Raw genomic sequence first — 15,679 nt, 5'->3', positions numbered from 1 at the left:
TCCTTCTTTCTGTATAGCCAGACAATAATATTGCTAAGCCACAATCTGCTCTAGTTGGCGCTTCCAAATAGCTTATGATGCTACCTGTATGCTTGTAAATGGAGCTCAAAATATTGTGGGTCCTATAGAAACAGTTGGCGATTTAGGCTGTGTATTTGTTTGGGTTTGCTTTTTGTGGTGGTGGTAATTTCTTGGATAGTAAAACAGTGGCATTTACACAGGTGGAATTCCTAGGACTTTCCGCACCATGACAATAAAGGAAAAATTAAAGTGAAATCAGTTCCTGTAAAACTGACAGACAGTCCTAGAGAATGAGGGCTTCTTTCTCTCCCAAATCTTTATAGCAGCAACACAAGCTTCCTTTCACTATCAGCCAACATGTCTCAATCCTGATCTGATGGGGCCACTTCTAATAGCAAGAGAATAATTCAGTCTCCACACACACTCCTTGGCCCCATGCTGAGACTGCCAAGAAGGGTTCCAATTAGTGCCAATTGCAGACTATGACAGTTTTAAAGATCGACTTTCACACTGTGCCAAACCTTTAAAAGAGAGAACATTTATATAAAAAGCAATTTGCTTTGACAGTAATTTTCTGTATTCCTGTTGCTATTATTGAAGATATTTATGTTAGAATCAGTGTCTCCTCTCTCTCAACCTAGTTTCTACTTCTGCTTGATCTTGCAGTGCAGTAATAATCGTACGCTTGTGTCTTTTTATGTGGCAGTGGCCATTTTAAGCATCCATTATTTCAACTATTTGAGGGGTCAGATTTGTTTGAATATGAACCCTGCAAAACTACCAGCTTCACATGCAGACTAATTCTGCTTCTGGAAATCTTCACCTCTGTAATATCAGACTTAAATCTCTCGAGGAGATTTTTTTAATGCTTTTTCCTGAATCAGTGCAGCTATCCAAACTAAAATACTGCTAGGAATAATTAAATACACCACAAAGTGCCTTAGAAATTTTGGTTGATTGGCACTGGACATCCCGAAATCTAATGGCTCATTGTATTTTCCTACCAGTTGCCATGGGTGAGGTTCTCCAAGAGTCTTAAGCCACTTTTGTACTTCAGCCCACCCGAGAGCTTACAGCGGCACAGCTGCACCACTGTAAGGTCTCCCATGTAGCTGCTCTATGCTGACGGGAGAGAGCTCTCACATCTGCATAATTAAACCACCCCCAACAAGCAACAGTAACTATGTCAAGAGACGCTTTCCCACCAACGTAGCACTGTCCACATCAGCATTTCTGTCAGTGTAACTTATGTCACTCAGACAAGTGTTTTTTCACACCCCTGAGCGACACAAGTTATACCGATAAAAGTGCTAGTGTAGACATAGCTCTGGGTGCCTGTCTCAATTATGGGAGCCACCAGGGCTACCCTATAGCCACAGGGCTGCCTGGAATTTCCTCAGTGCTGTGTACTATGGCCTCATCCCTGATATAGCAGCGCTCGCAAAGGGGTCTTTGGGAGGCATCCATCTGACTGTCTTTTTCAGTGATTGTACTGGAGGAATTCTGCCCCAGCCAGAACCAGGGTTTTAAGACCCCTTAATACTGCTCCAGATCTTTTACAAAGAGGCCAGGAGTGAGGATCCCACCCAAAATTCTAACACGGAACTGTGTACCACCGTGGAGCTGATTATGAGCTCTTAGCCATAGCTTTGAGTTGTGGAGGGTGCTGAGTCACAAGCCCAGATCCACAAGGGTACTTACTCACCAAACCCCCAGATGTAGGTGCCTAAATCCCAGGTTTAGGCTCCATTACAATCCAGAAAATGCCTGCTGGAGTGCCCCCTAACCCTGTAGTCATCTAAATTCATTCAGCTCCTAAATATTCAAGGTAAAAGTTGCCTAGGCGCCTACGTTTCTACCTCTGGGCATCTGCACTGCTGCCTCACTGCCTAAGCCTCAATGCTATCCACAAACCAGAGGAAGACAGGCAGAAAAAGTGCTTCACTTGCCTGTGGGGCCTGATCAAGTAGATGTGCTCCAAACATGCCTAACATTCATGGTGGTGGCCCAAGGTGTAGGAGATGCTGGTTCAATTCCTCCCTCTATCTGACTAGGAGAAGGGATTTAACTAGGGGTGTCTAGCCACTGGACCATGGGATAGTCTTATGTGGGGCTCCCTCAATCTCTCTTATTGAAGCTGTGCTACTGTGGATAAATAATGAGTCGTTGGTCCAGAGAGAAAGAGCAAGCAAAAATAACGTATTAGCCTGGTGCGGTGAGAGACACAGGGTTCAGTCCTCTGCTCCAGTGACTCTTTAAGAAATGTCCCTGACCTCTGCTAGATCCCATAAATTCACATGGAGCTTGGAGACAACCTCTGTCTCTCAGGGGAACAGTCAGCCAGAAACTTTAAAATTCCAAATAGATTGGAATTTTGAATTCCCTTACATAAGGATAACTCATGTATGAGAACTCAGGGATTGTGTATGTGTGTGTGTGGGGGGGGGTATATATGCAGTTAAAATAAAGCAAACCCTTTGAAGCCAAATATAATGGACTACAGTAGATTGATCTCAGATTTAAGATGAAAAATGTTTTGCTGTCTTAATGTCTACAAGTATCAGAGGGGTAGCCGTGTTAGTCTGGATCTGTAAAAGCAGCAAAGAATCCTGTGGCACCTTATAGACTAACATTCCAAAATGTCTGTAATGTCTACAGTAATGAATGACATTAAAATGCATAATCACAGAGCTTTATTAGCCTCGTTCTGGGAAGTTAAAAATGGCTTCATTTTGCTTTGAATACGATTGATATTTTTGCCAACCTATTACTTTTGGCTCTCAGATTTTAACTCAGGGGATGAACACAACACTACATTTCTTTAAGTCAGAAAATGTAATTATGTATGGAGTCTCTGGTGACAGTCATAATTCTCAGCCCAACAAGATTCAAATATGAAACACAGACCTTTGTCGCATATGGCAAAGAGCCAAAATGCAAGAAACAGCATAGACATTTCAGGGAAGGAAGATCTTAGTGATGTCATTGTTATCATTGCATTTCCGAACAATAGTTTTAGAATCTCATGATTCACACTGATTGGCTCAGAGATAAGTTTGGGCCTAAAAGGGAGGGCATCCCTGATTGACATAAGATAAATACTACTGCTGTTGTGTAATACAATTTCTATGTACTGTATACAATGTTAGCTGCTCTTGCTGGGGACTTGGCCTCCTTATCTGTACAGAGTGAGATACCTAGTGTGCATCTGAGTGCTGTAAGAGTTAATATTTTTCAGTAAAATGGATAGCAAATAAGTTCTAGTTCTCAGTTCGTAAGAATGAATACAGATTATGCCCTTCCCTCACTCTCCTTCCTTACATACTGTATTTTCTGTGATTATGAAGCACAGAGACAACTACTTCCTTGGTCCATATCTCTCCACGTGCACCGGCAGCTCTAGGCACCAGCGCACCAAGCGCGTGCCTGAGGCAGCAAGCCGCGGGGGCTGGACATACAAAACTACAAAGTTGCAACGAGAATGGAAAGTTCAGTGCCTCATCTCTTTGACCTTTGCAAAGCCTTGTATTATGATTATATTTGTTCATTTCACCTACTCCTTGCGAGTACTTCAGCCATACGAAAAAGAGGTCTGAGAATCAAATTACAGAACATTTAAACAGATCAAAGTAGTAGTAGTATTATTATCTCTCTCAGACGACATGAGGCATTAATATTCTGATGCAGTGTTAGCCATTGACTTTGTCTGTGAACTTGCAGGTGGGGAAATATGGTCCCTCTTTTGCCATTTCATGTCCATTTGAATCAGAGACAGTGGCAGAGTGGGTCAGGGCAGTATCACGTGGACAGGGGCGGCTCTAGCTTTTTTGCCGCCCCAAGCACAGCAATCCGACAGCCTTTGGCGGCTTCCCTGCGGGACGTCCGCCGGTCCAGTGGATTTGACGGTTTCCCTGCGGGAGGTCTGCCAATCCCGCAGATTCGACAGCAATTTGGCCGCGAGACCGGCGGACCTCCTGCAGGCGCGCCGCCGAAGACTGTCGGACTGCCATGCTTGGGGCGGCAAAAAAGCTAGAGCCTCCCCTGTCCACGTGATACTGCCCCAACCCACTCTGCCACTGTCTCTGATTCAAATGGACATGAAATGGCAAAAGAGGGACCATATTTCCCCACCTGCAAGTTCACAGACAAAGTCAATGGCCAACACTGCATTGGAATGTTAATGCCTCATGTCGTCTGAGAGAGATAATAATACTACTACTTTGATCTGTTTAAATGTTCTGTAATTTGATTCTCAGATCTCTTTTTCTTATGGCCGAAGTACTCGCAAGGAGTAGGTGGAATGAACAAATATAATCATAATACAAGGCTTTGCAAAGGTCAAAGAGATGAGGCACTGAATTTCCCATTCTTGTTGCAACTTTGTAGTTTTGTATGTCTCAGTTAATTCCCTTTCCTGAAATGAAGAGAACTTGGCCATAGGTACTTGAATTCTTTGTTGGGTGGGCAGATGATAGAGCACCCTAAAAATCTAGAGGCTTCATCAATGCCATGAAATATAGATTTGGTCTCTTAGCCTGTATGGTCTAAATTCTGCTTTTGATTACCATCTTTTTTCAACTCATTAAGTGATGGGTGGATCAGTAGAATAAAAATGTGGAAATCTAATGGAAATTACAGACATTTTGATATGCATAAATACCTTCTGAAGCTCTACTTTAGAGGTATGGGGATAAAAGAGAAAAGTAGGCTTGTGCAAAGGGAAAATTTGACAGATTTTTGTCTTTGTCTTGTGCTGTTGCCTTCCTGGAGTTTTTAGGAGAGCAAAGGTGCAAATTTAAATTAGGTCATGTGATCAGTTTGTTTATGTATTTAATATCTAATAGCACACACGCACCCGGCAGGGGTGGGGGTGGGGGTGAGTGGGTTGTGTGTGTGTACATATATGTACACTTTATATATACTCCATATATATATATAGAGAGAGAGAGAGAGAGAGAGAGAGAGAGATACATACTTGATGGAGTAGTGTAGTATACAGGGTTTATAGCTTTAATATACATGTGCATATATACACATCTGTATAGGAATTATATGGTGATGTACATGGTAAGGGTTTCATCAGCATGAGTTTGGGCTAGTTTTGAAGTCATGAGTGAGTGGGATAATGATACAAGTGCTTTCAGATTGAAAGATGAAAAGCGCTATGTAAGAACAAGGTATTATTATTCCTTCACGAGGTGCACACCAGGTCATCTCAAACAGATGGTGATAAAACATTTACATTACATGCCACCATTGGGTATTTTGCATGAGCCATATGTATTACAGAAAACTATTTTAAGTAAAGTTTTAGAGTCTTTAAAAATTGTAGTTTAATGCCTACTTTGTGTGCCTCTCTGTCCATAAAGCCATGTGCCTCGGTATTATTAGTCCAATTGTACATGGCTCAGAAGGAGCCCTAAAAATATCTAAAAATGACCAGATATGCCTTCTTATACCTAAAAATACCTGATTTATGGTCCAATTTCAAAGGTCATTCCAGTGCAAGTGCTGGTCCTATTAGGAATCTGGGAATTGCCCCCAAGATAGAATTTTAAATTAGTGACCTTTTTGTTATTTAAAAAAAAAAATCTGATACTGGCCCAGTCAGAATCTTGCCTATCCTGGGTCTTGGACAGGTTTAATTTAAGGAGGAAAAACATTTCTATGACAAATTATTTTTTTTTAAATGACAACACTTTAAAGTTGCCTGTAGCAAAGTGCAGCAGAGCCCCCTCAGCTCCTGCCTCTGCTAGGCCCACAAAGTCACTCTTAGACCCTGGGGGTAGTAACCACAGGTGCAGTTTATTTACAGGCTTGTTCCCACCACCATTTAACCATGTACAGTTGGCCCTTCACCACCTACAGGAAGGAGGTGCTACCTCCCTGCCTTTTTCCCTTTCTTTCTGTTCCCCCTTTGGCTTTCTTCCCCTGAGGCTTTTATACAGCCCCAGGCTAATTAGGCAGCAGCTGTCTTTGCTTCCCCAATCAGGGCCAGGTTATCTCCAGCCAGCTCTCATTTATTCCCCTAAATGAGAGCTGGCTGACTGAGGGTTGAATCAGCAACCCTTTGCCCAGCGCCCTGTCACATGCCCAATGGTTGGAATGTTAGAATAAGTTCCTGGGCCGATGCATTAGTGGTGGCAAGGAAGATGGACAATTGGACATGAAATATTTGCCTGTAAATCAGTTTACTTACCTACCTTGATGGATGTAGATATAGATAAATATGTAGATACCATATCTATAGTGATGAGATTTCACATGATAAATTGCATGTATTGCATATTTTTGATTGCCCAAAATTGTAGTAGGTTTTTCACTCAACTAGATATAGTTCTATTATTTTTATTAGTTGATTATAAACACAGGATTGAGTTTTTCTTAAAATCTATGAGATTTAATTTAATAGAGGTTTAAGGTAATTCCCTCTATAAACTTCCATGATCCTAAAATTTGCTATTTTTCCTCAGAAATATCAGCACCATGAGTCAAGGAGCACATACTGTTTCATGAGTGAATAAATCTTACTAATAGAGTCTAGCCCTAAATGCAGAATATGATTTCTGAAAATAAAAAAATCATGCATGTAATGTTCCTCCAAGCGACTATTTATTTTAACTAGGCTAAAATGATTTGTAGACTTTTCTATGAAAGGATGTTTAATTTATGTACCATATGTAGCTCTTCCAAAGCTTCACTATCGTTCAGTGTTGTGGTGGTGGTGGTTGTTTTTCTTCTTTTTCTTCTTATGCCTGGGATAGAGGATACAATAGACAAAACTAAAGCTTTCAATTCCTCTTGCTCAAGGGGACATAGCAGTTTTCAGGTATCTAAAAGGGTGTCATAAGGAGGAGGGAGAAAACTTGTTCATCTTAGCTGCTAAGGATAGAACAAGAAGCAATGGGCTTAAACTGCAGCAAGGGAGGTTTAGGTTGGACATTAGGAAAAAGTTCCTAACTGTCAGGGTGGTTAAACACTGGAGTAAATTGCCTAGGGAGGTTGTGGAATCTCCATCTCTGGAGATATTTAAGAGTAGGTTAGATAAATGTCTATCCAGGATGGTCTAGACAGTATTTGGTCCTTCCCAGAGGGCAGGGGACTGGGCTCGATGACCTCTCGAGGTCCCTTCCAGCCTTAGAATGTATGAATCTATGAATCTGTACTATTTTAATGAAATAATGCAGATATCATGATTAATGGGAAGTTGATGTGAGAACTGAGGAAGTTTTATCATTTTGACTCTAAATGTGCAAGACTATATGGTCAAAGTTTGCCCTCAGTTGCACCTGTGTAATGTCATGGACAGGAGTAGAATCTGATAGGCTGGTTGGGGTAGTCTGTTGACCAATTTTCATAGCAATTTTCATGGAACCCTGCAAGAAAATGCTGACTTCACCAGGCACACGCCAAAGAGATTTTCTTACCAGTCTTTGAGTGTCTCCTCTATTTCCTTTTCCCATGGTTCCATTGATTTTTTTCCAATGGCATTTCAATATAGTGAATTGACAGCACAGGGTGATTGCATACCGAACCAGTGACATGGTGCTTAACCCTACAATTGTGATTTATTTTAGTTTGTTCTACTGAACAGTTCTGGCATTCAAATTAGTTGCACTTCACTTGGCCAGGCAATAAATCACATAAACAGGCAATTAATTTCATTTGAAATTAGGAAAACCTACAGAAAATCAACTCCATCTCAACCAAATGGCAACTAACCTTTTCTTGGCTAATAAAAACTAAGCAATCCAATGATGTAATAAATGAAATATTGACTTGACTTTTCTCTTTTGGTAATTAAATAAGCATTTATTTGTCCTTTAAGTTATCAGAATCACTTGATCATGCAAAATTTCCTAGTGGTTTCCTCTCCAGTTTTAATAGCCTTGACGTGGAATTTAGGGTTGTCCTGTAAACTCACCTGCTCAGATAATTGTGCTGCTTACCTGGTTTCAATTCACTGGTTTACCCAAAGAAGAGCTATAAGATTTTTAAAGAATGATCTTTCTTTGATGATGATGTAAATATTTTACTGTAAATGGGATATTCTCAAAATCTTCCTTTCCCCCAGTTCCCAAAGATGAATTCAGGAAGCCTCTCGGGGCCAAATTCTGCCTTCATTTTTACCCTCCCCAGTATCTTCAGCTGAATTTGGCTCTAAATCTGCAGGAGCTGGATAGCATGAGAAACAACTGCATTTTATTAAGCCAGTGAAAGAAATAAGTAGTTTGCAAATGATAAACAGATTTGATGAATCCAAATCTATTCCACGCTCAGTAGGGAAAGCTATCATTGCCCCGCACAATTGTTTGATGAAGCCAATAATATCTCCCAGTATAAACTGCATAATAAGGTTCAAGTCAGGTTGCTTTGTTACATTGGAAAACACTTCATTTTTTATATTCATTGTGACTTTGGCATATTAGTCATCTCTCTAATGCTCTGCTATGTGATTGTAATAAACACTTGGCCACAGGATCACAGTTTTCTCCATTAGAAAGAAAAGCTTATTATCTTTAGAGCATGAAAGTATGGATCTTCACTCTTTTTTTGTTTCCTTACAGAAGCTGCAAAGAATCGATCCTCCTGACTGTTGTTCAACCTTACCCTGTAAGTATCTATAATGTTTTCTGAATTAGTTTCCTAGCAACATAGATGCTTTTGTCTGCCTATTTTCTGTCTGTCTCTACCTTATCTACATAACAAAAAATGTAAGTGAAACAAAGGCTGTGCCTTTGAAGATAAAATTTAAGACTATACACCACTGCGTACATCAGTGGAACAATTTAACAGTGATTTAAATAATAATGGTATGTTTTGACTTGTACTAGGAGTATACCTAGTGCTTAGAACAGCAAGCAGAGTTCTATTCCCAGCAATCCTACTGGCTTGCTGGGCAGACTGACCAACTCTCAGGGTATGTCAGTGAGACTCCTGCTTGTAACCAAAACCCCCCAGCTCCTGATTTAATAATGTTATCTCCAGCAATGTGGGAGGGGGATCTCAGGACAGGTGATCTGACAGTGGCAGGGCCAGGAGTGGGTGGAGCAGGGAGCTGGGAGGGGGAAGCCCCATCTGCATGCTGTGGTGAGAGAGCGTCAGCCACTGCTGGAATGGGAAGTCATGAGCTTTGCCATCTTGAATCCCAGAGCTCAAAATTGAACAGCTCCATTGGCTCACTCCCTACAAGACAGGGATGATGCTGGCTTGCTGTTGTTTGAGGTGGGAGTGATGGGCATGGCTTGGTGAAGGGGCATGGCTTGATATGTGTTTTGGAAGGAGACTCAGGCAGGGCAGGGAGATCCCGAGAGAAAAGCAGCCAAGGAGAGCAGGGAATGTGGGAAGCAGAGGTGCTTGCCACCTTCCCCTGTAGGGGGGCTCAGTGCTGGGTTGGGAGAGAGAAGGAGCCCCAGTTGGTCTAGGGGGAAGGAGGCTGAAAGGAGAGTAAAGCTCATATTGGCTCAGGATCTGGAGGGGCTGAGTCTTTTGGGCGTGAGGCTGAGCTGGACAGGAAGGGGCGTTGGTGGGCTAGAATCTCAGTTCATTGAGACACTGAGATTTGGTCTGTTACTATAACGGGTTTGGGGGATTTCCCTCCTCTGCAAGTCCCCCCACCCACCCAGCTTTCAACCCAGGAATAATCTGGGGGTTGCGATACCCTCAGAAAAGAGACAGTTTTTTGTAGTCCTCCCCATCTGTGTCCACGAAGTTGTGCATTTTGTGATGAAAGATAAATATAGCAAGCTTCCCCTCCCCGCTTATATGTTTGTAAAAGGAGAATTAAACCAATAATAGAGGATTAAAATATTGAAATGGGCAACCTTTATATGTAGATTTAATTTGCTAAAACTTTAGCTCTGTGTGGGTGGAAAAATCAGTGCATCCAGGGTGTAATTATTTTTACAGAATACAGATTAAATATATTAGCCATTGTCAGATTAAATGTCCCACTTTATACATTAGAAACATTACTGTCAAAGAGGCATATGCTTAGCAGAAAGTAATATGGCAGCCTGTTTTCCAGTAGTGAATGCTGCAGCGAGAGCCAGCATACAGGAATGGGGAGCTAGGCCAATCCTGTGAGACAAGAGCCACCACTCCAGGAGATGAGCTTCGGGCTGGCTTGCTCTCCAACCCACCCACCCCCCGCCCAGGCCTACCAGTTCCTGAGGGCAGGACACAAGCCCCCCTCTCCCCAAACAGATCACATCCTGCAGGGGTAGGACCCAACCTCAGGGTCTCCCATCTCAGGGCAGGGACTTAACCCCCACTAGCCTTCCATTCCCAATCTTCCTGAAATTAGTTTGAAAATGTTGGTCGGTAGGTTGCTGGGTGACTGTGGGCAAGTCCCCTAACTTCTCTGTGCTTCAGTTTCAAGCTCTGTTATATGAAGATACTTACCTACCTCACACGGTTGTTGTGAGGTGTAAATCAGGATTACAATGCACTTTGAGATCGTTAGTTGAAAGGTGCTATTTCAAATGTGTGGAGTTGAGCAGTATGATAGCGCTTTACGGCCATGTTCTACACTGAGCTGACCAATCCTGAACCTGTTTGGATCTTAGTGTGTAGGTAAGCAAATGAGAATCCAGTCCTGGTGGGCATATGCTGCGACTCCTCAGCTACAAACTACACTAACTGCAATAAAGAAGGAGGGAAGAAAGGCCAGGATCCCCAATGGACTGCGCATCTCTCTCTCTCTCAATCACACACACACACACACACACACACCAAAGTAGCTCTGTGGTCCCAGCTATGGAATGGGGCATTAATTAATCTGCCCTTATCCTGTATCCTTCCAGGTAGCTAATGCCACCAGCTGCTGTAGCAGGAAAGAGTGCATGCACTCTCCAACAAGACTGTACAATGGCTGCTGCACTAGAATACTTGCGGCAGAGGGAGCATGGGGGTTGGCCCCATTAAACATATGTGCAGGCCAGGCACAACAGGACCATTTACCTTCATTCTTTTGTTTCTTTTTAACTCAGATCATTTTACTAATATTGAGATACAGATTTTACCTTCAGTTGTGCACGTGCCACCCCACAGTCAGAAGTCTCACGGAGGTAGCTGGGAGCAGAATTAGGCTCACTGTATGTTTAATGGGTTTGATTACAATAAATATATATAAAACATGAAAAAAGTTCTCTTACACACATTTTTGAACAAGTCAGTATAGTCCCTCGTTTGGCTGATTTGAGTCTTTGCTTTAAAGTCATGTGAAAAAAAGGGATCTATACTGTAATGCAGTTATATGTAGTTCAGTGAGCTGCTGTTGTATTCAATACTGACTGTAAGGTGTAACACTGTACATCTGTGCAGTGTTCTGGCCTGAGGTTGTTTGGCTTTTGATTGGATGATCAGGCCGTCTCCTTTGCTGGGCTACATGGCGTTGATGTGAAGTAGTATCCTATATGAACTGTGACTAAAATGAGAACAGAATTACCTCAAGGTCAGCCTTAAGCACAAGCAAGCCAAGCAGCCGATTGGGGCCTTTCATCCCATGTGACCTCAGGATACTCACAGTTCTTCCTCCAGCAGGTGGACCAGAGGGGAAGATAACTCATGACCTGATCATGCTTCCAGGAGACGGGAGTCCCTACTCTTGCTTGAGGCCCCTCAAATCAGTAGGCCTGTCCCAGGGTGCCTCCTGGCCCTACAATCATTATAACACAGAGATATTAAATAGCAAAAATAATTCAAGGTGGAGTAAAACCATCAATGTTATTAAAATAAAGAGTTCCTTCTCCTTAACTGTGAGGCACCCACCATTAGACTAAACCAGGAGTTCTCAAACTGGGGGTCAGGACCTTTCAGGAGATCACGAGGTTATTACATGGGGGCTTGTGAGCTGTCAGCCTCCACCCTAAACCCCGCTTTGCCTCCAGCATTTATAATGGTGCTAAATATATTAAAAAGTGTATTTAATTTATAAGGGAGAGTCGCACTCAGAGGCTTGCTATGTGAAAGGGGTCACCAGTACAAAAGTTTGAGAACCGCTGGACTAAACCTTGCTCATGTCTGCTGAAGCCATGTTTTGGGTCCAGAGAAGGGCAGGTGCTCACAGTGACCAGAGCCAAGGGAAATAGCATGGAAGCGGGATGCACGATAGTTTTCTTCAGAAAGGAATAGCAGATCCAACTAATTTGTGTGTGTGTTTATACTACCTCTCCCCCTTCTCGGACTATGCGCTGCAAGGTGAGGGAACTCAGCATATCCCATAGCTAGCAGATAATGCCTGCACTCTGTTTGGGACTATGGAACTCTAGCAGGTGCAGAAACCAGGTTAGTCTCCTAGTGTTCTTTCATTGATATATAGGTATACTAGTCACCTGCTGAATAGAGGTGCTGGGGTACCGCAGGCATTAGTGTGGTAAAGGCCATTTTTCCTGAGTAGGGCTGGTTGGAAAATGGTTGAGATTTTTCATGACAAAATTTGAAATAGTTTTCATTCTGCTGGTTTCAAAAAGGAATGATTTTAGTTTTATTAAAAATGTTTCACAAACTATTTACTGTAGATTTTAGTTTTTAAATGTTCTATGTTTTTCTTTTTCTTTTTTTCATTTTCTTTAGCCCAGGTTACCTCTCTTTTTAACTTGTTTTCATTTTCCCAGTGAAAGTGAGGAAGGGGGATAAAGAAAGGAACAATAAAAAATCAAACATTTTTCATGAAAAATTTTAATTTTGAAAAAATGCAATTTTTGACAAGTATTTTATTAGAAAAATTTCATCCAGCTCCACTCCTGAGGAACATTTGTGTTCCCATTACTGCAGGAAAAATGCCCACCAATGGGAATTACAGGATTATCATTATTTCTTTATTATTTTTCCTAAGACAACAGTTTACACTTGCTGTGTTTAGCATTTGTATTGTTTTCATGCTTAAAACAAACTGTCCAGTAAAATTGTAAGTGAAAATAGCAATAATGCAGATTGATAATACTCTGGTCTGCTACTCAATGTAATTCACTTAGTATTTTTTTAAAACTTTACAGATAGGTTTTGTTTAAGCTCATTCATTTTAATTACAACCAAAACAAAACACTGTGGTCTTTTGTTCTTCCTGTCAGTCTAATAAATCTTTCCCAAATTAATTTGAATATCATCTCTGCTGATAAGAAAATGATTGAACAGCTGAAGCACTTGAAGTAGTTTAAAGTTTTGTTTTTTTGGAAGTTTGATATTTGATTATCATTTGAAATCATTTTACTCTGTAAATGGATTACCATCCCACAAGGTATCTTACTCCGTTTAGTTCATTAACTGGCCTATTGTGTTATGTGTTCAGACTTTGTGAATGGAACTCATTTCATAGTCTGACATGCTACTTTCTTCATTAACCCTTTAATGGCCCCATTGAAGTCGCTGGGAATTTTGCCACTGACTTCAGTGGGGCCAGGATTTCAACCCTGGAATGTAAGGTAGTGTGATGGAAAAGGACAATCAAGTCCAGTTTCCTTTTTACGACCTTTTAAAAAGTGCTTTTGGACATATACATCCATATGTCAAACAAAGTCAACATTTATTGAAAAACTTCAGTAGATTACACAGATTCATGTGAGCATGTGAATTATAGACAATGTAGCCAACCCTTGTGATTTGCTTGTGAGTCTCATGATATTTGGAGTTTTCCTTGAAAACCTAGCTCCTAGAATCACATAATTCGGAGAGAGTCCCAGCTTTTATGTAAAAGAAAAAATAAGTTTCTAGCCCTCACAGTTCTGGAGAAAAGCTTGAAAACATGAAGTGAGGCTCAGAAACCATTAGGCAAATAAAAAGAACGCAGAATGTATTTTTTTTTTAAATCTCATGATTTTGTAGCCAATCTCAAACCGCATTTTTTAAAAAAACCTAGGCAAATTGCCATTTTTTTCACACCCAGTCCTTAGACCTTGTCCAAAGTACAACTTCTAAATAAAACCTTGTCTCTCTAATATGCTAGGACCAAGTCAGCTACAGCAACACTGCAAACAACTTTTAAACAAGTTTTTAATCAGTTATAGGCATAGTTGGCTCTAAATCCATCTGCACACAACATGGTTAAAACTTGGTTAGTAATAATGTCACTGAGCATAGCACTCCTAACAGAGGTCTTGTATCATACCTTGTAGTCTTCCAGCAACAGCTATTTTGTTGTTTGGGCATGACCTCCCAACTGTGTTTTGTATAACAGGTTTGCTTGTCTATCAGTAAATGTTAGTTACCGTCCACACACAAACTGATAAAAATATTTCTATTGATAATAATTGAAGTTTATGGACGGGCAAAGTAAGAAAAATGCTGCTTGAGAACTTACTAGAGTTTGATTTAAGGAAATTTACTTTGTATGTTTTGACATGTGATGTTGACAAGCTGTGTTTTAACAGTTATAAAGCTTTAACTTTTTGAAGCTCCGTGTCTACTGGCATTAAATAATTACAGTCTCATCCCTCTATTGTCTGACACCCCCTAATAATTTCCCACAAGTGTGAAAATTTAGATAAATAAAAACAGCAACAATTCTTAAAATAAACATGTATATTATCCATTGAACGTATTAAAAAAATAAAGAATTCTGCCAAGCCAATCTATCTTCCTCTCACCTCCATGTGCAGTACAAGATCCCCGATTTGCATTGCCCCACCTGTTGATGGCATTTCTCCTTCAAGGTATTCTTCAAGCACACAATCCCCATTCTGAGGCAGTATGCGATAACTGTTCAGGTTTTCCCAGAATGCACTTGTGTAAACAATTTGGCAGCATCGGATATGTGAAAATAAGAACATAAGAACGGTCATACTGGGTCAGACCAATGATGCATTTATCCCAGTATCCTGTCTCTGACAGTGGCCAGTGCAAGGTGCTTCAGAGGGAATAAACAGAACAGGGCAATTATCAAGTGATCCATCCTATTGTCCAGTCCCAGCTTCTGGTAGTTGGAGGTTTAGAGCCACCCAGAGCAAGGGTTGCATCCCTGATCATCTTAGCTAATAGCATTGATGAATCTATCTTCAGTGAACTTATCTAATTCTTTTTTTAACCCATTTATACTTTTGGCCTTCAGAACATCCCATGGCAACGAGTTCTACAATTGGACTGTTTTGTGTGAAGAAATACTTCCTTTCATTTGTTTTAAACTTGCTGCCTATTAATTTCATTGTGTGCCCCTAGTTCTTATGTTATGTGAAGGGGTAAATAACACTCCCCTATTCATTTTCTCTAGACCATTCATGATTTTATAGATCTCTATCATATCCCCCTTAGTTGTCTCTTTTCTAAACTGAACCGTTTCAGCCTTTTAAATCTCTCCTCACATGGAAGCTGTTCCATACCCCTAATAACTTTTGTTGCCTTTCTCTGTATCTTTTCCAATTATAATATATGTTTTCTCAGATGGGGTGACCAGAACTGTACACAGTATTCAAGATGTGAGCATACCATGGATTTATATAGTGGCATTCTGGCAATATGTTTTGTTTTGTTATCTATCAACATTCTATTAGCTTTTTTGATTACCATTGCACATTGAGTATATGTTTTCAGAGAACTATACAGAATGACTCCTTGGCCTGCCTTATTAAATTTGTGCACTTGACTTGCCAGAATTTATGTTCCTTTCTGTTTTCCTCACTAGGATTCGACTTCCAGTTTCTAAAGAATGCCTTTTTGCGTCTAA

The 15,679-nt window shown here is 40.9% G+C and overlaps 1 protein-coding gene across 1 annotated transcript in view; it reads left to right on the top strand.

The window, feature by feature from the left end:
• Window positions 1-15,679, top strand: part of FRMPD4 (FERM and PDZ domain containing 4) — a 449,028-nt gene that overhangs the window by 399,463 nt on the left and 33,886 nt on the right. The window contains exon 5 of the mRNA XM_044982210.1: window positions 8,589-8,634. Within this exon, the coding sequence (XP_044838145.1) occupies window positions 8,589-8,634 (46 nt within the window). The remainder of the gene's footprint in view (window positions 1-8,588; window positions 8,635-15,679) is intronic.

Source organism: Mauremys mutica, chromosome 1 (genome assembly GCF_020497125.1).
Source record: "Mauremys mutica isolate MM-2020 ecotype Southern chromosome 1, ASM2049712v1, whole genome shotgun sequence".
NCBI lineage: Eukaryota > Metazoa > Chordata > Testudines > Geoemydidae > Mauremys > Mauremys mutica.
The sequence above is the reverse complement of the archived record's forward strand: the minus strand, read 5'-3'. Positions and strand labels throughout refer to the sequence as shown.